The following is a 24,580-nucleotide window of genomic DNA, read 5'->3' as shown; positions in this document are numbered from 1 at the left end:
GTTGCCATGTGGGAATAACTCCAGCCCCTAAAATCTCATTCACATACATAGTTTCAATAAGAGATAATGTCTAATACGACTACTTCAAGATATGTCTTTAAGGATAGAGGAAAAATAAATACAGAAAATAATAAAATCTCACATTTCTTAGCCCAATCATCCATCTGCCGGGATTTAAAAATGGATGTAAAAATGAATTAGTAAAAAAAGAAAGTAATCTAAACGTGGTGTGCCAATTTTGCAGGATTAAACAAGCTGATGTTCAGATTAAAATCTCATTTGTATCAATGTTAGTAAAACTGTACCTCAAGTAGGAAATTTTAAAGGTCGTCACAGGTTTCCTTGTGTTATAATTACTTGCTTAAGAGTTCACATTGTTCATAACATGTGATAATTGCATTGCAATTAGGAAGCAGTCAAGCATTCATGAATGTGGTTAGCAGCTTTTTTATCCCTCCCCTCTTTTAAAAATCAGATTTTTTTTTATTCAATTATGAATTATGCATTCACATTAAGACCTCTGTTTTGATACAGCTAATAAATAGATGGCGGAAGACCTATAATAATGAGTTTTTAACAAGGAAATGTGTGGACTGGTGAAGGTAACGCTGGTTTTTAATTTAAAGAGATCCTTTTTTAATTCTTTGCGAGCGGGGCTTGTTGGTTAATTCTGTATTAATAAGATATTGAAATGTGGAGTGCGCTGGGAATCAGTGAGCACAAAGCGCTGTGAGGGGCTGGCGGCAGAAGAGCCCTTTTAAACGGTGGATGGCTAAACAGTAGTAAATGACAGAATTTACACCAAATGAGCTACATTAGTGTAATAGGAGAAGAGTGTAGGATTCACGGGGTTTTCTCCCATTTGAGAATATGTTCAGGATGGAAAAAAAAAAATACTCAGCAGCTCCCTGCGTTGTGTTAAATTTGACTTGCACCCACGACAGGTCTGTCAGGATGTTATTATTGTCAGGCAGCCTGGAGGAAGAACACTCTAATGATCTTGTAACAGCGATGAGAAAAACCGTGTCATCAGCTTCCTTTAGAGGAGAAAGAACATTAAAGTGCCTACAGACCCGGGCAGAAAATGTGTGAACCTTCCAGGTGTTGCATTGTGTTTATGTGCAGACAGACAGGAGGAACTGCACACAAAGATGGCTTCGACAGCTGGGAGCCAGTTGTTTTCTAGTTCACTTCTTTTGATGAGATGCTTTGGGCCATAAACAAGTCATGATCTATGGCATCGTGTGCTGATGGACTCAATCTATCAGCAAAAGTGGGAAGATTGATGTCCACCATGCTAGGTCAGAGTCTGGCCACAGTGTGTGAGACCAGTCACAACACACTCCCTCATCGTTGGAAGTGATGTTAGCCTATTCCCTTGTGTCCTCCCCCTCCATCCTCTGTCCATACCCGCTCCCCTCCCCTTTTTAACTCTCTAGGCCCTATACTTGATCCTTTCCTGCCGTCTTCTCTGTGCCACTGCCTGCCTTACCCTAAATGATTTAATTATCATTTTTTACTGGTGTAAGACAAATGAAAGGCAAGAGAGAGATGGGAGTGCTGTGCCAAATCTGATTATTTATCTCTTTAACAGATTGCTGTGTTACAGTCCCCAAGCTGTGGTTACTGATGGTTGTTGGGAAGTAAAGTGGGCCAAGTGCTTTGTGAGGATGCTCCCCCTTACAAAGCTGATGCAGCACTGTATTGGGAATTTGTGTCAGATACAGATCAGGCACATTTCATTTAAATAAGCAAATCATTGAATAAAGATGACCTGGCTCACAGGGGTATATCTCTATCTATGCATCACAGGCTGTGGGCTGGGGAACAACACGCACTGACAGATTGAGTGACTCAGGCCCTGGTCATATCAGGGATGTTATTCAGACAAACAGAAATCCCAGCCTGCCTTGCCAGAGTGTTCTTAGAGACAACTAAAAGCAGGAACACGTGCCTCATCTTCGGTGTGTCAAGCCGGCAGTGATTGAATTTCTCCTCCTTCCTTAAGACGGAAGTGCAAAGCCGGTGAGTGATTCCTGTGGATGCACTTAAGGTTTTAGTTGCAGGCGTCGTTGTGCCTGGGCATATTTTATATGACACATGAAACTAACTACATGGTACTTAGGGCCTGCTGTAAACCAATCTGAAGCCAGTCGGGAAAACAGGCCCATCAGCAGAGAGGCTTGTTTCTGTTGCATGACAAAAGGACTTGCAAAACCGCATCAATTAAAAGTTCATTAAGTTCAGCACTGGGAGGATGAGTGGATGCTCTCTATTTACGCCCAGGCCAGCCCAGCCCATTATCTTCAACCTGATTATTCAAATCCCTGGATTATAACACAGACGTTTTCTCAGAGCCTTGCTTAGAATAATCATACTTAATAATATTTCATTTTTCTTCCCATGGAGTCTGATTAGAATTGAGTCTGCATCTTCAAAAGAGAGGAATAATGCTCTTGATAGTTGTGCAATTTAAGTGTTCCAAAATTAACACAAGAAAGGATTATTGGTGGTGTGAATCTAAATTCACATCATTCTGCTTTTAATAAAGAATGTTTGCACTCATTTCGTATCAGTCATCTGTTCTTAGGAAACGCACATTTGAAACTCTGGGTAGGTAATCCAGGACTTCCTGGAGCAGATGTTGTGGATGAGAATCACCTGCCCGGTTTTCTGACAGATCTAAGATACTGCGAGAATATTCAGACTGAGACTGCCTTCTTCACTTAAGCTTGTGTTAAACTGCTGTTGACATCCTCTTTAATCTCTGACAGTCAGTGCGAGGCAGAGGGGCTGCCAGCTCTCGCGTTATGTCTTCTCTGATGTTTCATGGAGCTCTCAGCTGAGGCTGGTTCTTGCCTTTTCCCTGCCATCGATGCTCACCTTGTTTGCTCGCTTGCGACAATGTGTGATAGAGTGAGTGAGTCAATATCCTCCCCTGCAATTTGTCTTTAACTACACAAAAACCAGACATTCAGCCAGGTGCTGGATGAAGAACCGGAATCCTGTGGATACTGTCAACTGTGGGAGCAACTAACGCAACTAACCCATTTTTTATTATATTTTTCTCCAGTGTCTGTGCTGGAAGATAACTCTGAAACACAGTAAAGAGGATAGGTCTGTACAGGTAGTATGTCATCAATCTATTTAAAACTGATAGCACTACTTGAAAAGAAATAGCTGCTTTCCATTTGTATCTCTCCATCAGTGAATCATAGTATTTCCTGTCAGTGTCACTCAGATCCTCTCTACAACCCCCCGGTTCCCTCCACTAGCAGCCCCTCTTCACCTCCAAAGGCCTGCTGGTTTACTGTGCTAAACATGTTTTCATCGGCATTGCTTTCATAATGACGCCTAGGTTTTGATCACTGAAACACAAGTCAGATGTTATGCAGTGAGCTCATGGTGCCTGGAGGCTCCTCACTAGCAGTTCAAAGATCAGGCTTTGGTGCAAGAAAACAAGCAAATGTGTAAGATGCTAAATTAATTCCTTCCTTAAAGACACACACACACACACACAGAGAAAGAGAGAGAGCAAACGCCTTCCATAGATGATTCATATTGAAAATATGATACACCCAGTGTTTGTTTTGTTTTAGCATATAATAGCTTGTTGTTCTTGCTTTGTTTTTTTCAATTCCTGAACTGACAGGTTGATTCTACATGTCATCAAGTTCCCAGTGTACAAGGAAATGTTTTTCTTCACTGAAAAGACGCTGGTAATCAAAATGTTCACAGGGAAATGCAACTTAAGTCCCAGCTGCACAACTGAAACAATAGCAGTGGGGGGGGGGGTGTCAGTGCTCTGACCCCCTCATTAATAGTATGGTGATCCCATTCCGACTGCATGCACATTCCTCCAAATCCCTGCATTCCTGCCAGGTGTTCCTATGAAATCCCCAGCTGCATCCAGCAACACAGAAAAGTGACTGTGTTGGCCTTAATGAAAAAAAAAAACTAGAAATTAATAGTAATTTGAGCAAACCTTTGGGGACGTGTCCATCAACTAAGGCCCTGTGAGAACCAGCTATTTTAAGTGGGAATATATGACACATAGGCCCTCTGTTTGCTTTAAACTAAAATGACAGTGAAGATTGTTTCACCAGTTTAATTACCAGTTGTAGGTTACAAATGACTTAAGGAACAGTGCGCTGAAAAACTAATGTTGTATAAAGGTGTGAGCTGTGATCATTCTGAGCTTGTATGTCTTCACTGACCCATATTCTCATTGTGAGAGCGTGCAAAAGACACAAGACATGAGCAAATAAAAGAAGACAAAAAAATTCTATATGTCTGTGCAGATGGAGGGACTCACCCTTCTCTCTTATGACTCATATATTGCCCGTTGGTGGAGGCATGCTGGTTGAGGAGTGGGTTCTTTGGCGGTGCCGGGGAGGACAGGTCGAGGCCCCGGTGGCCGTTGTTGCTGCTGTTGTGCTCCTCCTTCACGTGAGCATTTGTCACCTCCTTCCACAGTTGCTGCAGCTCTGCTGGAATCATGCCTGAGACAAACAAATTGGATAATTAAATCAATTAACAGCTAATCCAACTCTCTTCTTCATCACTTAATTAAATCAAAGCGTCTGTAAACAAAGCCGAGTATTAATTAGAAAATATTCCACTACAGGGTAATGCACTGAGAGCTCCTGACTCCCCCCCACCCTCCCTGCCACCTCCCTCTCTTCCTCCCGTTTTCCCTGTGATCTGAAGCGTGTTTGTATACACAAATCCCTGGCATTCACGCAAATTTCATGCCCAGAGTAAATAATTAACATCTAGACAAGGCATGAAATCTGAATAATCACCATCATTTTCTCTCAACAACAGAGATGTGCAGAACACACACAACAAAAAGTTTACAATAGCAACACTAGAAAACATCCCACCCCTGCCTCCTTGAGAAACAGGACCCTGGGGTAATATTCTCAAAAGCGCATTAATGTGCAAAATACTTAAAGCTCTGCACCGCCTCCAATTGACACAGAAGACTTAAACCTCATTTAACAAGTCAAGCACACTGCAGCTCACACAGCCCTTTGAAAAAAAAAAAATCCCTTGAAGACAGAAGACATTTTTCTGTATGCTGGAAACACATCCACAGAGTGTGCATGTCTTTTTTTCTCCCCATGAGTGACAGCGATCCCGACACCCAGGGCCAGAGTCAGGATGAAGAGGGATAATGGTGTGTTTGTGCACCCCACTTTCCATGTCTGAGAGAAGAGAGCCTTTGTTGGCACACAATATATATGTGTCCATCTATAGTGTGTCTGTTACTGTGCTGGAGAGGTCTGTTTCACTTGACACAAATGAGGATAAAGCTGATATGTAAAATAAGATTAAGCCTCCTGGGTGCAGAATCTGTGGCTATTTGTATTTTCAGTCAAAACAGGAGGCATCTGGGTTACCCTGTTTAATGACATACTGAAAGATCTAAAAGGCGAATATGTGTGGATTTGTATTCAGATCTGTGCTTAAACAAGCCACATGTTTTAAGCGTGGTGAAATAGGCCCTTGGATATGTGGTGAATTTAACCACAGAGCAAATGGGCAAGACCACTCGTTTAACATTACAATTAATTAAATCCATTCTCAAAATGAGCACTGGCAAATGGAAGATGATTTGCACATGCTTATCTACTTGGGTTTACATTCTCTGGATCCTCCACCCCTCCCCATTTCTCATCACCAGCTCTATAGATACCAGAAGTGCTCCTTTCAAGCACCAGATTGTAATACATTGTGTGCAAAATGCTTAGTCTTAATTTATTCCTGTTGTGGAAAATAACTGTGAGGTGAAGATCTCAATACGATCAGCAAAAATATTTTTAATTTGATAAGCTACTAAAGATTTTAATTATGCTGGTAATGGAGAACATTGGCCTAATGAGGCGGAGGACTCCAGAGAGACGCAGGGGCTAAGAACTGTGAAATGAGTCTGATAGGATTGCTGTAAATTCACACTAGATCGTTTGCATATCAAAGAGCAGGAAATGATTGCAGGACAAATCAATAACCTTTCCACGTTCCAAGGAGCGTCTTTCCTCATTCAAATATTTCAACACGCTCGCTCTATTCTGCCTGCCTGTATTCTCCCTTATTCTCCTCAATGCCTTGATGTGCTCTAATCGAAGTGCACGTCCATGACAGGCTAAACATGCTTAATATTGCAGTCTGTGTTATAGCATGCTAATCCAATGCTTGCTGATTTCCAGTTGCATTATCAAAGGACCCATTGTTGTTTGATGGTGTAAGGAGACTTTGGAGCAAAAAGTTCTGTTTTTTTTTTGTTGTTTCTTTTTCTTCCCTGTGATGGCTGGTTTGGAAGGGGAAGGTCACTGGTGATGCGAGTGTCCTGTGCTCCGACAGCGGGACCAATCATTTTCCCCCCACTTGGTGCCCGGTGACAGTGGGCGATGTATTTTTAGCCGATGTGCTTGACAGGGCGGCCCACACTGGCTCAATTACCCAGCAGTCCTGGTGACCCCGACACCACTGTTTACTCAGATGAAACCGCAGTGGATAGACTGGTCTGATGAGAGAGGTAACGGAGTGGGACCAAGCTGTCTCTTTCTGGATCTAGTCCATAGTTTTATTGCTCTCTGCTTGCCTCTTCCCTTGCTCCTCTCGTATCTAACCCTAACCTCTTCCAACAACAGCAATGGCTCATGATTCAAATAAATGACAATAAAATATCATTACGCGGATGTCTCAGCAGGTATTTTATTTTGTCTTTGGACAAAATGCATTGGGTTTCTCTCCATCTGATTACTGTGGAACACATAATGACATTGATCTGTAAATCCTCTTTCTTGGGTCCCCAGTTTGTCCATCCTTTAAATGCCGGATTGGTTTATCTTTTCTCTTTCCATTTTTCAACACAACTATTCCACTCATTACGACTGGGAAATACGGACAAGCACTTTAAAAAATGTATGTTGTTGGGACAGTTGATTGATCACCGGCCTCCCAACTCAATTTTACCTCTGCAGGTAGCTCTGGCACCGAGACAGGCCGAGCTCTTCAACCTTTTCCTGTCCTTGTCCCCCTGTACCCAGGTGACCATGTTCAAGCAAGCAGAAAGTTGATTTAAGGTTCATAATGACATCAGTTGCAGGCCATCATCCCCCAAATAAAAAATGGCCCCCAGTGCTCCAGGCTCTTTAAACCGAGCTGTTACTTCTCACACACAGTGCTGGTGCCATGGGGGGACAGTGACATCGCTATTAGTTTATTGTTCCGTCAGGCTGGGACCTTTACTGCACCCCTGTTTATGTTGCCGTAATCACTGGCCTGCTGATATGCACCCCTTAGGCCTGAAATATGTCCTGTCCTAATGCTGCAGGAACTATTACCAGTAGCCCACTGCTGGATGTATCAATCACTGACAGGTCAGTCGCATTACCCACCGCTGTCCCTGATGTGCTGCTGCACTGTGAGCACCTCATGGCTCGCCACATTCTTTGCTTTCATATTACCGACAAATTTGTCTTGTCACTGTCCCACTGGCCTTTCCCAGACAGCTTAAATGATGTTGCACAGCTACAAGAACTCACTCTCTTGCAGAGCAACCTTAGAGGGTGAGGGGCTGTTTCAGCCAGGATGTGCACAAACACTCGCCTCCTCTCTGACACACATACACATAAGCATGTCCATAAGCATGCAAACACACACACACACACACACACACACACACACACACACACACACACACACACACACACACACACACACATACACACATATACAACACCTGAGCAATGTGAGTCTGACCAACCACTGACTCACTTATCAGGTCAAGAGGACAGGCTTTTTGTGAGGAGAGGGAGGGAGGGGTGGATGGATCAAATTTATATTTATGAGAGTTATATCCTCCCCAAACACACTGTTGTAATTTATAACAGATACCGTCTGGGCGCTTCCAAGACTTTGAACATTAACGTCAAAAGAATTTACGACAAGAGAAACAAATTACACTCCAATTGTTTTTCACTCAAAACTGCTATCTACAAGTTTATACATAATTAGTGCTATCAAATTTTGAAAGGCTAATTCAAATGCATTCCTTTAGTCTATCGTTTTAGCAGCAAAAATGAGTAATCTGTCTCAGGCAACAATTTAACAGAGCAGGAAATGGATACAAAAATGAGCTGCATCATAGTACCTGAAACACAAATACAGACTGCTCACCTACTTTTCTTTAATTACTCTGTTTCAGTGACCTATTATTTGAAAACCTTTTGTTCCTTTCTTTGTCTAGGCACAGGGGAAAAAGGGATACAGTGGAGAGCATGTAGTAACACTGGCCTTTTAAAAAAAATTATACTGGTATCTACATTTTGAAATGAAAGAAAGAAAAATAATCAGCTAAAAAGTCATGCCAATTTACTGCCCCCAAGTTTGAATCCATAATCACTGAGACCCAAACAGAGCAGATCAACTCATCACTTCCAACACAGTGCTAACTGCTAGCTGAATATTGCAGATTAGATCTGAGCACCATGGGCCTGGCCCGCTGATGCATGAAAGAGTTTAGTGATGTGGAAAACAGAAAGGTCATCAATAACTTCAAACAGTCAAGCAGAAAATGTGTAGAATAGGAAGACAAACTGGGGGCCTGAAGCACTAGCCTAAGTGTTGTAACAGCTGTCAGTGGCACAGAGTAAACCTTCAATGGATTGCAAGGGCAAACTAACCAGGTCTGACTGGCTGTAACAAACTGAAACAATAAACTAATTGTACACAGCGAGATTGAGTTCCTCGTTTTGGTGTTTATGCAAACAACACCTAGGAGAAATGATCCTGTCAGTTTTGAGTATAATTCATTTTAGTGCATTATTAAGGGTGAAAAATTCCCTATGAGAATAAAATTATAATTTTCTCACTCATTTAAAAGTAAGATTTTCTCTCAAGATTCTTTGCAAAAGAATTTCCCAACTAAAAATATTTCCTCAGTAATTTGGCACCTTATTGGATATGGTAATATGTGGTTGCAGTGTCCAATTATTTCTTTTTGTCATTTGTTGATATAGCTTAAGTAGAAATTAAGCACATGGTGCACATATCAAATGCAAATAATAATCTGAATCACAGTTTTAAGAGAAAAGCCATGCAGCCCTAACAAAAAGTAAATGTGTATCAAAAACCGATATGGTAAAAATTATATAAATTCAATACAACTACTCTCTTGATAAGGTGAGGTGATTTGGAGGTATGTGAAGATGACACAGTATAAACAGGATGTTCTGGGACTGTTGTGAAATCCGTAAAAAGTACAGTACCTCGCCATATCACCCGTATAATGCTTTACTCAAGGGGTGTGTGAGTGTTTGCCAGACATCTGACACAGAGCAATTCAGCAAAGCACACTCACATCACAGCAGCGCTCCACGCCTGTGCCCATGGCAATCGTCTGCAAGCGGATGAGTGATTCCATACCCAGTCCAAACAATAACACCACTGTACAAACCGTGTTTGTGTTTGCCCATTACCTAAGCACCCCCCCAAAAAAAAACCCTCCTGTTTTTATCGCCCTTATCTTGTTATTTCAAAACTGTTTGTCTTAGCTGGGAATGAATAGTCAATGTCATGGTCTAAATCCCTTATGACAGCGTCTTTGTCATAAGGTGACCACTCCTTAACAAAACATTAAAGAATAAATAAAGGAATAAACTTCCTGGCCAAACAACAAGTATTGACTCCCTATCGAGTAACAGGCAGTTTCACAATGACAAGTTCACTGGCAGTTTAAGAACAATAGATCCAGTCTTCCTTCTTGCTGAAGGAGGCAGCAACCAGGATGCCAATCACTGACACAGGACAGAGAGTTGAAGGACAAACCGTGGACGAGGGGGGAAAAAAAAGAAGCGTCTTTATTTTTACCTTGACTGTCTGCGATGATAACAAACCAAGCACCAGAATCAAAGTGCAACAGGTTCACTGAACAGTAGACTGTCCCAGATGAGAGGTATGAGATGCCATTTAGTAAATTATAGAAGTGTTGAGTGAGGATTTACAGTAGGTGTGTCCTGAGTCAGTGAAACCACGTATAGTATGTGGTTACATACTTAAGTGCATTGTTCACTTTGACTAAGCAAATTTGTAAAGGTATTGTAGCAGGGCAATGACAGTGGTAGATCAAACCACTCTGAATATACAGTGACACACCTACACAAGCCACAATGTTAAAATAGATTGTTGGTAAAAGTGGTATTTTTAATTTTCAAAAAAGTGTAATAGACAAACCAATAGCTCTACATGACAGTCAGAGTCAAAATAATCTAATCTAAATCTAATCTAATTTATTAAGTGTTTAGTTTTGTGAAAGCCCATAGGAATGCTGTTTAGTGTGAAGCTGCCTATAGTTAGCACAGAGATCAGTATCAATAGGACGAAAATACTCCAGTGTTTCTCGAAAAACTGTAAGAGATTAAAAGCCTATGAAACTATATTCATGTTCTTGATGCTCATCTGGCTCTAAAAATTTCATGAGAGCCAAAAATAAGTGTCACTGTACCTTTTACATCTGATTAAATTCCTCCTACACTGGGACTGAATAATTTCTCTAGATGAGACATTCTAATAATTTTGTAAGGTAGAATTATCATTGTTACAAAAATATGGTCACACGCTGTGATCAGGGAAGAACTCTTATAATAACAGCTGAAGGAAACCAACTAGCCAATGTGGGATTTTTAAATACAAGGCCAGGATCATCCAATATATCAATAAACGACTTTATCGGTGTAACCTCAGTCTTCATTGTTTTTGTCTTATAATCTAGAGTCTAATATTTACTCAACAACTGGCCAAATCTTTAGTTTACAATGACAAACTTGTAAAAATACTGAAGTGAAAAGAGGTGTTGGGTCATCCCCAGGCATAGACATGTTGCAGTGTTTTTTTTTTACAACAAAGGGGTGTTTATGTGCTGTAATCTAGTGGTTCAGCACAGTGCTGTGACAGTAGGTACTGACCCTGAGTGAGGGAGTGCAGCGGTAGGCCGGTCTGTCCAGGCTGGATGGTGAGCAGCCCTTGCCTCTGAAGGTTGAGGAGGTGCTGCTGCTGGACCTGCTGGACCTGCAGGAGCTGCTGCTGGAAGGCCAACTGCTGTGCTGACACCTGCTGCTGGCAGTGCACATACACAAATGCGCACACACACACACACACACACACACACAAAGATAAGAGGGGAACACCATTAGCAAACACACAAACTGTATATAGAAGCATAACAGCTAACATGTAAAGATGAATTTCAGGTTTATACTACAAAGGCCACAGAGTTCATAGTTCAGGTCTTTAGAACAACATGCTCATTCATAAAAACAGATTTAATGGATTTTGCATGTGCTAACACAGAAAATAGCACAGTACAAGTTTCATAAATTTTTCCTTTAGTGTGGGTTTGTCTGGGCCCACTTAAGACAGGTGGACTATACATCTCTCTCTCTCTTAATTAACGAGGAGTCGGGAAGCAAATGACAAACAACGAAACAACATAGTTAATCATTCATAATAAGAGCCACAGGAATTTAATTACAGCCATTCATAATTCAGCAAACAACGTGTGACTAAATCAAAGTGCTTAATAACCACCCTGGCAACTCTCACAACTCTCCCAGGCATGGCGCTGAGCTCTGGGATACACTCTTCCCCCCAAACAGCACAGCAAGCTGTGTTCAATCACACATTGTGGTCTGACTGAGAGATAGTCACTTTGTTGATCTTACACTGCAACAGCTGTTTCATCAAGAAAATTATAATGAAATACTGGTGTTTCTTTACTGATTTTAGGGTTGAGGGAGGGGGACTTTGGCTCTGAAAAGTGAAACGTGTGAACTTTGATATGATGAAAACATGATATGAGAGTGCAGAAGAAAATGGAAAGGAGGAAAAGACAGACAGAGTCAGAATAATAAATAGAAGGAAATTATCTAATATCCCCAATCTCCTATGAGTCAAAACAAATGAGAGATGCTATTTAGATAAGAGGGGCACAGAGGAGAGAGATGACTTTTAACCCTTTCATCAGTCCCTGCTCTCAATCCATAGACAACTCTCTAAAATCAAACAAGATCTATCAGGACACCTTCTGTATTTTCGAACAGATAAGTAGAAAATAAACACGCCTGAGACTCAACAGGATACTGTTTATGAGTATACAAGGCCAGTTGTCGAGCGGGTGGGAGGAGAGAAGGGGGCACTAAAAGCAGTGCCGGGGCTGCCAAGCTGTGCACCGCACCCTGTTACCAAACACAGGATACACCACTTTGTTTACTTCTCACAATTGAGTGCATACAAAAAAGGTCTCGGTGCAACGCGGCTGTCAGGTCACTTGCTGGCGGCTCAGAAACCACTGAAACAGCCAGATAAAAAGTGTACCCACCCCCATTCGGCTTGTCAAAAGGGTCTAGCGGCCTTCCTTTTCCCTTCCTCTCTCTCCCTCCTGCCCCCACACCCAGCCTGCTGCTCCTGTACTGGCTCACTAAAAATAAAGCTCTGGGCAGCCCTGGTCTATTACAGCAAGTGGGGTCGTCTCATTGGATCAATCAGGGGAAGAAGGTGCTTCGACAGTGGTGGCGGAGGGTCATAATCAAGGAGTAACCACATTGATTCACAGGCTCATGTGTGATCTAACCCAAAATGAGGGATGAGAAAGTGAGATACAGATAGAGGAGAGAGACGTGATAGAGATCTCAGAGAGATTGCAGTGAAATTTGGGATGCAGGCGGCCTGTGATTTTCTCTGATCCATCCTGTTTATCAAAGGTGGTTGGTTCTTTTTTCCTCTCCATCAATGTGAGAGAAGTTTCTCATGTCTTCAGTGGGTTTCTGTTCTCCAGCTCCTCCCTGACAGTCTGAGACAAAGATAATAGTACTACGGGGGTGGGAGTTCACAAGGAACAATGTCTTTTCTCAAAGCACTAAATAAACAGGGGGTGGCTTTTAGAAAAAAAAAAGGAAGAGAGAAAAATCAAGTGTTGCAAATGAATTTAACTCCTCTCTCACTTTGTTTTTTTTTTTTTTCCTGGTCCCATCAGCTGACAGGAGCTCCTGTGCGCTCCCAGCATGCAGACACATTAAAAACCCCAGACCCAATAGACCAAATAAGAGGTTAACAAGAAGTGGCACGAGGGAGAGAAAAATACAGTCCCTGACAAATGATAAAGAGTGGCACTGGCAGGCCTTTATTGTCAAGCTTCAAATATAAAGTTAAAGATCTTTGAAAAACTAAATTTTGATGTCTTTAAAATAAAAGAGGCACAAAGCAACAACAGGGGGTTATTGTCTGGCAGCCACAGGGGAGTCACTGCATAATTCTTATTCTGTCTTTTGATGGCTGCGAGAAATGCGACTGAAAAAAGAGAGAGCGATGGGGAGAGAAAGAAAACATCGGCAGAGGGGGAGAGCCTCTCGAGGCAGCATCCATTTCCTGTGATCATACATAATATGCTTCAAAAGTTGTTTTATTTTTTCTTTTATTCTCATGCTCCATTCAACTGATCAATTGCACCTCCTCAACCCCACCCCCCCCCACTCTCTTCTCTCCCTTGCTCCTCTACTGTTTACATCAGATGCGACTTGGTGACAGGCCCTATCTGAGGCCGAGGAGCTCTGCTGTCATGTTGATTTATGGGAGCATCACACCACAACTTGTCCAAACTGAAACCCGCAGTTCATTAATTAGGGAGCTACGACTTTGAAGTTTGGAGCTTCGACAGCACACGGACGTGTGTGAGTGTGAGCATGTGTGGATATATGTGTGTGTGTGTGTGTGTGTGTGTGCGTATGTCTGCTTTTAACATTGGGCTTAATTTTCTATGCTTCCTCCACTCTCCAAACATGGAACTCAATGGGGACACAACAGCAAAAAATTCCCAGATCGTCTTTGAACTTCTTCTGACCGCACAATAATAATTTGCTTTGTCCACAGTGATGCCTGTATCCGCCAGTCATTAACACGCATTAAGCCGCTGCCTATGAGCAAGCCCTGCTGTACTGGAGGGAGCAAAGGAGAGGGAGCGGGAAAGATGGAGAGAAAAAAGGAAAAAAACTCAACACAGGCAACAAAGCTGGGAGCGCTCTCTGCACCTGATATCTCACAATTACATGCCTTCTCTTCCTCTGCCATTTCCATGTTAATTACCGAGAAAAGCCTCTCAGATTTATATGCTCCATGTTCTTGCCTTTCTCCCTTCTGCCTTTCATTATGTCCTACATGAGGCTCACAGGAATGGTCATCTCTTTGTTGCATAGGACACTTGTTTACTTGGGAAAAAAAAAACCATCTAGAATAATGAACTAAAGCTCAGGCTCTGTAAAATATTGTATATTTAATGTTGAAACAGTTCCAGAAAAGGAGGCACTGTATTCTTAGCAGAGTATCAGTCAGTTGTTACCATTTATCCGGCAAGTCTGACATGCTAATCAGAAGCATGAGTGCACTTGATTCTCCCCCTCTCCTCTCTGCTTTAACCACAGTCTGGAAGCAGATGGGGTTGAGGGAGGGAGCACACATGCCTTCCATGCTCTGTCTGGCCAACGGCTTTGGTAATGGCAGGCGGTTGGAGTGATGTCAGCCTACCTCTTTACTCTGCTTGCTGCCTGCATGCTGCTGCTGTTGCTGCTGCTGCTGCTGCTGCTGCTGTAGGAGCTGGAGGTGGAGCTGTTCCTGCTGCTTCTTGTAGAATTCTTGGAGTTGCTGCTGCATAAAGACAGGAAGGCGATATGTGAGTCAAAGTCTGTCAGTCATGGAAACTCAGCAGTGAGTTTTTGCAAGAATTTTCAATACATGAAGGAATGTTATCTTTGAGGCTTTGGAAAAAAAAAAAAAAAAGAATAGCATTTCAAAGTGAATTTATCTTTGTGAAATGATATACATAAGAAGATTTCTATTCCAAAAAAGAGACATCTATCATCTGAAAGATGTGATACACTGTCTGACAAAATGATTTATGACATGAATGCCAGTTGTACATTACCTGCTGTAACATGAGGGCCTGTTGCTGCTGGAGAAGAACCTGAAGCTGCTGAGGGCTCAGGACTTGCTGCTGAAGGATCTGCTGCATCTGCTGTGGAGTTATCACTTGAGGTGTCATCATAGCCACTGACACTGGAACCTGCACAGACACACACAACAAGCACATAGATGTCTAAAAAAACATTGCCCACCAGTCCACAAATACAGTACTGAATTAAAGCAGGAAACATAAGGAAACATGTATATATACATGTGTGTGTGTGTATATATACACATATATGTACACACACATATATATATTTGTAATGCCCCTTGCTTTTGACCGGATTCTAGAATTAATCTCAAGTGTCATCCTCATGTGTTACAATCTGCACATGCCCTCCAACAAACACACAAAGACACACATATCGACCCCTCTAACCATTATGACACCACACCAGACTGAGGCGGGCTAAAGGACAGCTGGGCGTGGATCATGCCTGTGGAGCAAACAGCCAGTCGGATCCACCCCAACCCTCCATCCTGCGACCTTCCCCTCTCGCACACAAACCCTACTACTACGTCATCGGATATGATCCACACCTGCCGAGATGCTTGCCATTTACACTACATGCAAATATGCCACGCCATACCTGAGGACGTGAAAGATTGCTTCAAAAACGCTGCTGCACACGCACGACATGTCATGTGAGAACATTTCATTAGAGATGCTGTCAACAGCGATCTATTATTGTGAAGATATAGAGTGCCTGGAGGAGGAGCCACATTGAAGAACACGCAGGCCTCTAACTAACTCCCAGCAGAAAGGTGTGAGTGCATGACTCCTCAAAACAAGTGATTTGTTGTGACACTGAAAGAGCCCCCACAGTTGTCAGGGTGCCTTAATTGCTCCAGCGGCGTAGGGGACTCAAAGTGCGTCTGGATGCTGCCACTCACTGCTATGATGTGCAATACAATTAAAAGCTCCTTTCCTTGACATTTGTGCGACAAACAGCAACTAAGATGTACTTGATAGTGCTGCGTCTTTGCAATTGTTAACACGTTTTGGTGCTCGTTCTTTTTGTGGACGTGCACATATACATATATAGTGTGCATGTGCCTGAGTGTGTGTTAAAATGTAGTTTCTGTCTCTCAGCCTGATGTCAGCAGTTGATAGAGCGGACATAACGGGTGACAGTCTGTCTTCACCAAGGTTACCCAAATTGTGTGGCCGCCTTATAGCTAATGACACCCCTTTGAATTTTTCATGCATTTCTGAATGTAATTTAGCTGTTTAAAATCTTGTCCGGTAACTAAGGGGCTTTTCTTGACACACACCCTGCATGCATATTACCTTATTCATTCTCCCCATTGTAGCATAAAACAAAAACAAAGTGCTGCCATAATGAACAGTTTGTACTACTAATGCAGAGGAAAGGGCAGTGATGTCAAATAGGACGGACCAGCTTTGATGCTCTCCGTTAACTTTATTGAGCAGTGCCAGACTACATTGTGCTGTGTTCTTCAGGCCCCAAGAGAATAAAGGAGGCTCAGCCCCACCCAGGACTAACACACATTTCACATTTCTCATTCGCAGCACCAGGCATAGAGGCGCGAGGGAGAAAATGCAATATTAATTCCCCCCTGTATTATGTCTTAATATGCAGTTCATCTTGACTTTTGCACATGACTTGTCCTGTCATTTGCATAGCCCTGGCCTCCCATTTCCTAATTTCACAGTCATTATCCACTGAAGTCCTTTTTTCTGGGCATCGCTAATTTTGATTAACTATTTTGAAGGTCAACCAAGCTGCCCTGTCTTGCTGCATGTAAGTGTCACACATGCAAGCGCCATACGTGATATGATATATAGTTCCCGTCTAAATATGACATTAACCCCCCACGTACACCGAGGATAAATAATAATGTCATCCCTGTTTTTTTTTAAGCTTTACTTTAACCATATGCAATAAAAAATCTACTCCATATTTGTCATGCTCTATTTTTTGCTGCTGTGCTAAAGCTGTAAATTTTGTCATATTTTCAAATGTATAATCATTTTGTCATGCCATATTATATAGAGTGTGATGTGAAAAGGGGGAGAGCAAGCTTCAAGTTAAAACAGTAGCTTTACACACTTAACCAGCTTTCAATAGCCGTCAATTTCATTACAAATTACACTGAGATTTTTGTCAATTTAACTGTCTTAATTCTTTACACCTGAGGTGTATATCTCATCATGGTTTCACACTTCGCCTTGTCACGAGCGTCTGGCTCACAGTAACTACAGCTAGAGCAGCTTCCTCTATGCACAGCACCAGCAAGAGGCTATTACAGACCCCCATTTTATTACCCATTACTACTGAGGTCATTAGCAGCAAGAGGGATTGTATGCTTCTTAACCTATTGATCAACGTAACTACTACCATTTAATCCTGTGCTGAAGGAGTGAAAATCTGCCTAAGACTGGGTCCTATTGAGAGGAAGGGCAGGGAGGGAGCACTTTAACTGAAAAATATTGCCCTGGCCGCTGTATCATGCCCATTTAACGCAAACACAGGACGCCAGTTGCCATTTAGAGCACTCCCATATGGTGCACTCCCTTATCTCTTGGATAACATCATGACTCCAGATGATCCACCAAAATATATCACCATCTAAAGATAGTCTAAAAGAAGGCCCGTACTGGGCTAATAACTGGAGGGATCCACTGAGCCCAGCTCTAATCTACTCTACCAATATGAGGATGTGAAAAGGAGGACATTCTGAGGATGCCAGAAATAGCTGATGTTTATGAATTTCACAAAGGTGTGGTGCTCTCCAGGTGCCTCCATACATAAACATTCAAACCTGGAACATTCTCACACAGCTGCAGAGTGACTGGAGGCAACATACTGTACCAGCACAGGCCTGCTGGCCAAACACACACACACACACACACACACACACAAATCTAAACTATGGCATGTTAACTGTCACAAGCACATACAGGCACATGTGAAGTCCATATCACACTGTATGTGAGGAGCAAAACCATATTTTCCATACAGAGCATGGAAGTCTGCTTGCACTCTATATGGCATTAGGGACAAAACATAAAAAAAAAAAAAATAATAATAATAATAATTGAACATGTTTTTCAAATTAAAACAATGACAAAAAATTGTTAATATATCCATTTTGGTAAAAGATAATAATTCTCTGCACTGCGTCAACATGCACACATATAAAACTGTATAAAAGCCATTAAAACCAACTTCTCTTTGTAGATCACTACTCAAGAGAGAAAAAACCCCCGCAAAATATGATAATCAATTGAAGGAACACAAACCACACATCTGAAAACGTTGAAAGTCACTGATTCAGAGTTAATGAAGACGCTTCCCGAGCACCCCCCCCATCACAAGTCAGAGGTCAAAGCCTGGTGAAAAGGAGCAGGGGTGAACAAGGCTGTTAGATGGATCCTTACCCCGCACAGTGGCAATTAAGAGGAACAGAAATGAGGGACAAGGAGGTGAATATCAGTGAGACTGACATAGACATTTCACTGGCCGCAAAGGTTCAGAAAAAAAAGAAAGGGAAAAAAAAGAAGAAAAAAAAAAAGAAGAAGAGAATTATCAAATTTTCATTTGTGCTCCCTGGGGTCATCTTGTTTTGTAGGGGCATCAAATGGAATGGAGAAGTGAAAAAGAAATAACAAGCCCTAGAGAAATCACAAGAGTCTAGTCCGTTTGATGCTGTTGTTTTACCTTGGCCTGCAGTGGCGCAAGGAAACGACTTCCCATCCTGACTGTGATCTGCTGCATGAAAATGTCACCAAAATGAGGATTTCACGGGAGCTATTGTACTTAAGTGATGTGTGAACATAATTAGTCGTCGACGAGACTGGAAAGACTAATTCCACATTAGCCATTCAGGTTGATTGAAATCTCTGAGGGGAGAGAGCGTTTATTCCTCTAAAAATATAGATGCAGTATATTCACACTGATAGCCTTTTCCAATAATAATAATAATACAAATAATAATACTACTACTACTAATAATAATACATTTTAATAAATAAATTGTTATAAATAGTATGTGTTTAAAACGTGCTGTTGGATTCTCCTGCAAAATTTAAAAAAGCTGGATAGAACCACTCATCCCTACATGTGTTAAGCCCCCCATAATAACTTCCTCGTCATCCACAATCAAGCAGTTTTAAAAATGTTTACAGCTCAGATAAACAGGATAATCACAGCCACATTCTGTCTCCATTTACCATACATTATATATTCTGTATCTGGTGTAGGGGTGTGAGGGGGTGAGGCACAAATTATTTGCAGCAACTGTAAAAACAAAAGTTAAGATTGCATTTTAATTAACTTTTCGACTACAAACAAACACGTTTTTTCGCCGGAGCTGGTCCCAGTGTCGGGTTTAAACAAACAAACTGCGCACTGAAGTTAGTGAGCTCTCACCCCAACAATAACAGCTGAGCAGCACGCTGGATGCTGTTTCCCACACTGGAGGCAGCCACCATTGCAGGTGACTAGGGACACACCACACACACATACGCACACCACACTCACATCATATATACACACACACATAGACACCAGCCTTTGCATCAGCATCATGTTTGAGTGTAGTATTCCAAAATTGCTATTTGTATTTCAGAAAATATATTTGTGATTTTATTATACAATTTAAAAAAATCAATGATGATTTTCTTCATTTATTATTAATAGTAGTAATATAAATAAAGTAACACTGACACAGTTTTTGTTAGTTATTTAGAAATGAGACTTTAAAAAAAGTCAAGTTCACCAAAAAAAAAAAAAAAAAAAAAAAAAAAACCCTTAAGTGCTTTGTTGCATTTCTGACATGTGACTCAATGTCCTGTCACTCTTTCTGACCTTTCAAGCCACACCTCCAAGAGCACATTTTGCAACCCACAAAGCATTCGAGTTTCCGAAACTTGACTTACAAATTCAGGGTGACAAATACAATCTTACACACCACCGTTCACTGTTTTCGCTTTTGCCAGAAAACATCTTACAGTCACTGTTGGTGTAAACCGTGAGCTCGTGATCGATGGTTTACCAGCCCTGCACGGTTACGCAACGATGCACAATGTCTTCAGATGCATTATTTGAGTCAGTTGAGATTTAATTAAGATCACAGCCTCTAAAATCCTTTTCAAATGAAACTGTAGTCAAAAGACAATGGCCGACACATCCTCGTGTAGATTGTTTCTATTCTCTACACACCAGCAACGCAAACGCTAATCCTTGTTTCCATGACGGCAGACAAGAGGTCCACAAATTGTGTTGCTTCTTGACACTCTTAATGTTAATGTGTTATGTGATTCATATAAAGGATACAGCCAATTAATTAAATTATATAGTAAAAGATATTCAGTGTCAGCAGTGGGTTTATAGCTTTACTTTCTAAGTAAAATCAGGCAATGCCAGCATTGTTTATGTCCACACATATGCCTAATGATTCACCCTTACTTTCTAGGGGCAACATGTCAATACCATCACATCCCTTACTGTTTTAAAATATATAGGTCGCGCCATAGACAAGTGGTGTAAAAGACCTTCTGCCACAAAACACTCTCCACCATGTAATCTCGTCATTATCCTACCATCTCAACCCTTTGAAACACATGGCATCTCAAGTGTAGAGTTAATCTTCCCGTCTGAAACAGAGACGCACACACTCCGTGCAGTAATGACCCTTAAAAAAAAAAAATGAATGAAAGCCTTTTTCAAGTAAAAACATGTTTTAGTCGGGAAAGCCAGGGAATAACAGCAGAGAGCAGCTGGTGGCTCACTATATCACTGCTAAACTATTCCCCCGTCTCTCCTCTCTGACTTGCCTAGACCGTCCCCGTAAAGGATATCCCAGCGAGTCGTGGGGCTCTGCCGGCTACCCCCTGTGCCCCCCTCTCTGGGTACACGGCTAATATCTGATTGCCTATGTCATGGTTTAGAAATGACAGGTGCTGGCAGCCCCTCGCCTTGACAGGCCACTGCACAAATAACGCCCCTGCCTGAAAGGGCTAATGCACTACTAATGAACAATAAATCAACTTTGATTACAAACTGTCAACCCAATCAGCTCGCACTCCAGCTCTCCCAAACTGCGAGTCTCGGCACAGCTGTACGGCATTACGGTGCACACTGGCCTGTTTAGGCTTCGCTCTCCTCCTCCTCCTCCTCCTCCTCAACCATCTGATATTCTCCTTCACTATTATCCTCCATCTCTCCTTTCTTTCAGGCACCCACACTGATGCAAGGTGCTGAAATATTGCACCCCCTCAAAAAAAAAGTTTCAGCTAAATGGTAAGTGCAAACACACAGCACATGTGGATCCTTTCTGTAGTTGCATGAGTGTATTAAAATTACTGTAAAAATACTTGAGGTCATTAAACAACAGGAAATCAATAGCTGTTTTCTGTGTAAAACCTCAAAGCTGTCAAGTCAGACTCAAAGTTGACAGCAGAAAAAAATTGAAGAAAATGACCACAACTTTCCCTCCTAAATGTACTCTGCAACTCCCTTTGTTGCAAGCACTGACACATGCACACAGACACACACTCACACACACAGACACACAAGCACTTTAAAAACATTCACACACTCGAACTTTTCAGGAAGATTTGAGCGATGACATTTGGAGTGACAGCGTGTCTCCAACGTGGTTTTGTGGTGACGGTGTCAAATATAGAGCTGTGCCAGGCTCTGTCTTAATTCACTGTGACACCATGAGGAGAGTGAGGATTAGTCCAGGCCATAGCCTGAGAGCAAGCAAAGTCTGACCAGCACTCATTACCTCAGAACAACAAATCATCACAAAAAACCAGCAAAACCCAACATAGAATAAAAAAATTAAAGCCTTTCTGCATATTTTTAATGCCTTGCCCTGGGAATGTTTTAACTAATAAAACATAATAAGTACGTATAATTGCATAAAACAATCATTAACTAAGAAAAACAACAATGTAAAAGAGAGGACAAACCTGTCTCTTGTTTTTCCTAGAACTTTCCATAATTCGAACAGCACAGTACAGTACTGGATCCTGCTTAACAGGTTAGCTCACTATCAGCAAAGTAAACAAAACTAAACAAACAGTGTGAAATGGCAGTCAGAAACTTCAGGGATCGAATACTGTAACTACCAAACAAAGTGAAAAAGCTGCTGCATCAACTAAAAGTGAAAAGCTAAATTTCTGACAACCAACAACAGCACAACACACATATAAACGCAAGCAGCTAATTTGCACAGTCTTATTTTGAGATGCAGTACATTCTAAAACAGTAAATCTAATGTACATGACATTGCTTTCATGTCTTTCTCCAATCAGAGCAAGCCTGTAAACTGTCAGTGTCTCTCCGGCAAAGTAAACCCTGGATAACTGCTCCTCTCATACAAACTGCATGACAAAATTAACCAATTACAATGACAGAACATCAACGATAGACAGACAATAAGCCTCCTTTTCTCTTTTTCCCTGGTCAAATTAAATTGTCAAGTTTTTTTTTACACAAGAAAGCTGGCAAAATCACAGAAATCAATCATATTGACAAACCTGACAAACTCCATTTAGCTGGCAGGGTAAACAGAGTGCCGGGCCACGCGGTGTGGAGTGAAGCAGAGCGGAGAGCACAGCGGCGAGGGGAAAGGGAGAGAGGGAGAGAGAGGGAGAGAGAGAGAGAGCGAGAGAGAGAGAGAGAGCGAGCGTGAGTGAGTCAGTGAGAGAGAGAGGGAGGGAGAGGTAGAGGCACACAGGCTGGCAGGCAGGGAGGCTGAGAACAAGCGCTGCTGTGCTGTGGAGTCTCCAACCTTCCTCGGGATACAGACAGATTGCACGCGCAAGGTTGCTCCCTGGCTGACAAGATACAAAACTATCCAATCAACCACGCCCTTCTCCACCAATCACAACCAGCCCTCTAAACATAATCAATTCAAATGGGGCCACACAATAGGGAGCCGCGGGCTGGGCTGCAGGTGAACCCGTGCCTTTGTGTGGGGGCCCCTTTAAAAAAAAAAAAAGGAAAAAAAAAAAAAAAAAAAAAAAAAAGACACAGTTGACGGCTGTTAACCCTTTGACCCCTGCCGGGACTCCGGCCGTGCTATTGAAACAATGGGAGCCTAAAGAAAAGAGGCCCTTTAATTAAACAACAGATAAGTAAACACAGCTATCCAGCGGAAAGAAAGAAAACTGGCCCTGCTATCAGGCCCTTTATTGTTCTGCTAAATGGAACTGTTTACAGTGCCAGAACAAAGACACAACTCATTTCACATGCTGAAAACAACAAATGCACAAACAATTTAGATGCTTTGTAGTCATTGGGACTTTTTCTTCCTTTTAAATTTCCCAAGCTGATACCACATGTATTATATTTTAGAATAAAATAACATATTTATGAGAACAGTTTGTTTTGCCTTGTATTTACTCCAATAATACTAATGTGTATACAGCGTGTGCTTACACTATGACATGCAACTCGTTGCAATACACCAAGTTTGTGTGTATTTGGTCATAAAATGAACAACTGCAGCATGAACTTTTTTTCCAGTTTTTAAAACACTTAGACTACAGTTTGGTCTCAGACAAGCTAAAACCACTTACATTAATAGCTAACATTACAGCAGCTACCAGGCAATCCATCCAACTCCATCCCAATGAGAGCAATTAGCTGTCATGATATCATCACACTCTTTAACACCCATGTGCACTCAGTAAGGGGAAAAGACAGGAGAGGAAAACAGGACCCTGCCACCTACTGGAGATCTGACTGAACTCACCATGAGAGAGAGAGGGCAGGATAAAAAGCTTGCTCCATGTCAATGTACATATTGTCAAACTAAACAATGCTACATTTTGGTATTTACTGTAGTTTTAGCCTTGTGTAAAATTTATTCTGTGGCACATGCTGTAGAAACCCTAAAGAAATTTAAGAGTTGCTAATCAGACCTACTTTTAGTAATAACAATAAAATCAGGTTCACCAAGTTGTGCAACCCACTTAACAATGAATTAGAGGAAAGGCATGAGGCAAGATTAACACCTCACTTTGTTAATTATCATAACAATAAACACAGAGCTGAATAACAGAGCTCTAAAACACAGCTCATATCAACAGCTATAAACCCTTGGCCAGGGATGAAGGAATGTTCATGGGACGCATTCCAGTGCGCAAACACACTGGTAAAATAAACAGAGCGCCTGCATAACAAGCCACTGCTCTCATCTGCTAATAACTAACAATGAGCTCTGCTAAGCTGGCCTGACCTATATAAATTATTGACTGGGACACCTCAAGTGTCAAAAGTGACAATTCCAATACATATCATAGGGAATAATTAAGTGGAAGAAAAGGCGCTTTTATTTTCTATCTGACACACTGAAGACGGCTCACACAAAAAGACAGTGACATGTAGGCATGTGCGTACAACGGCATGCACTCACCACACACACACACACACACACACACATATAAATACACACATGCACAAAGTGGTTTAGGCTATGGCCACACTCTTCTCCCCCAGCACTCTCCCTGGGGTGGTATGTCGGCGTATTCTCAATAAAACACCTTCTTAGCAGTAATAGGCCACTGTTCTCATTT

At 41.8% G+C, this 24,580-nt stretch overlaps 1 protein-coding gene across 10 annotated transcripts in view; it reads right to left on the bottom strand.

Moving 5' to 3' along the window:
- The window catches only part of foxp1b (forkhead box P1b), a 150,336-nt gene that overhangs the window by 22,481 nt on the left and 103,275 nt on the right, over positions 1 to 24,580 (bottom strand). For 6 of the 10 annotated variants that reach the window (XM_051074689.1, XM_051074692.1, XM_051074697.1 and 3 more), the window contains 4 exons: positions 14,981 to 15,118; positions 14,584 to 14,703; positions 10,974 to 11,124; positions 4,316 to 4,502 (listed from right to left, as the gene is read on the bottom strand). In XM_051074689.1, the coding sequence (XP_050930646.1) occupies positions 4,316 to 4,502; positions 10,974 to 11,124; positions 14,584 to 14,703; positions 14,981 to 15,118 (596 nt within the window). Of the gene's footprint in view, positions 1 to 4,315; positions 4,503 to 10,973; positions 11,125 to 14,583; positions 14,704 to 14,980; positions 15,119 to 22,537; positions 22,896 to 24,580 lie in introns of those variants that run through there. The other 4 variants (XM_051074696.1, XM_051074694.1, XM_051074695.1 and 1 more) reach the window with 4 other exon arrangements.

Source organism: Lates calcarifer, linkage group LG12 (genome assembly GCF_001640805.2).
Source record: "Lates calcarifer isolate ASB-BC8 linkage group LG12, TLL_Latcal_v3, whole genome shotgun sequence".
Classification (NCBI taxonomy): domain Eukaryota; kingdom Metazoa; phylum Chordata; class Actinopteri; family Centropomidae; genus Lates; species Lates calcarifer.
Note: the sequence above shows the minus strand (reverse complement) of the source record. Positions and strands in the feature narration are given on the sequence as shown.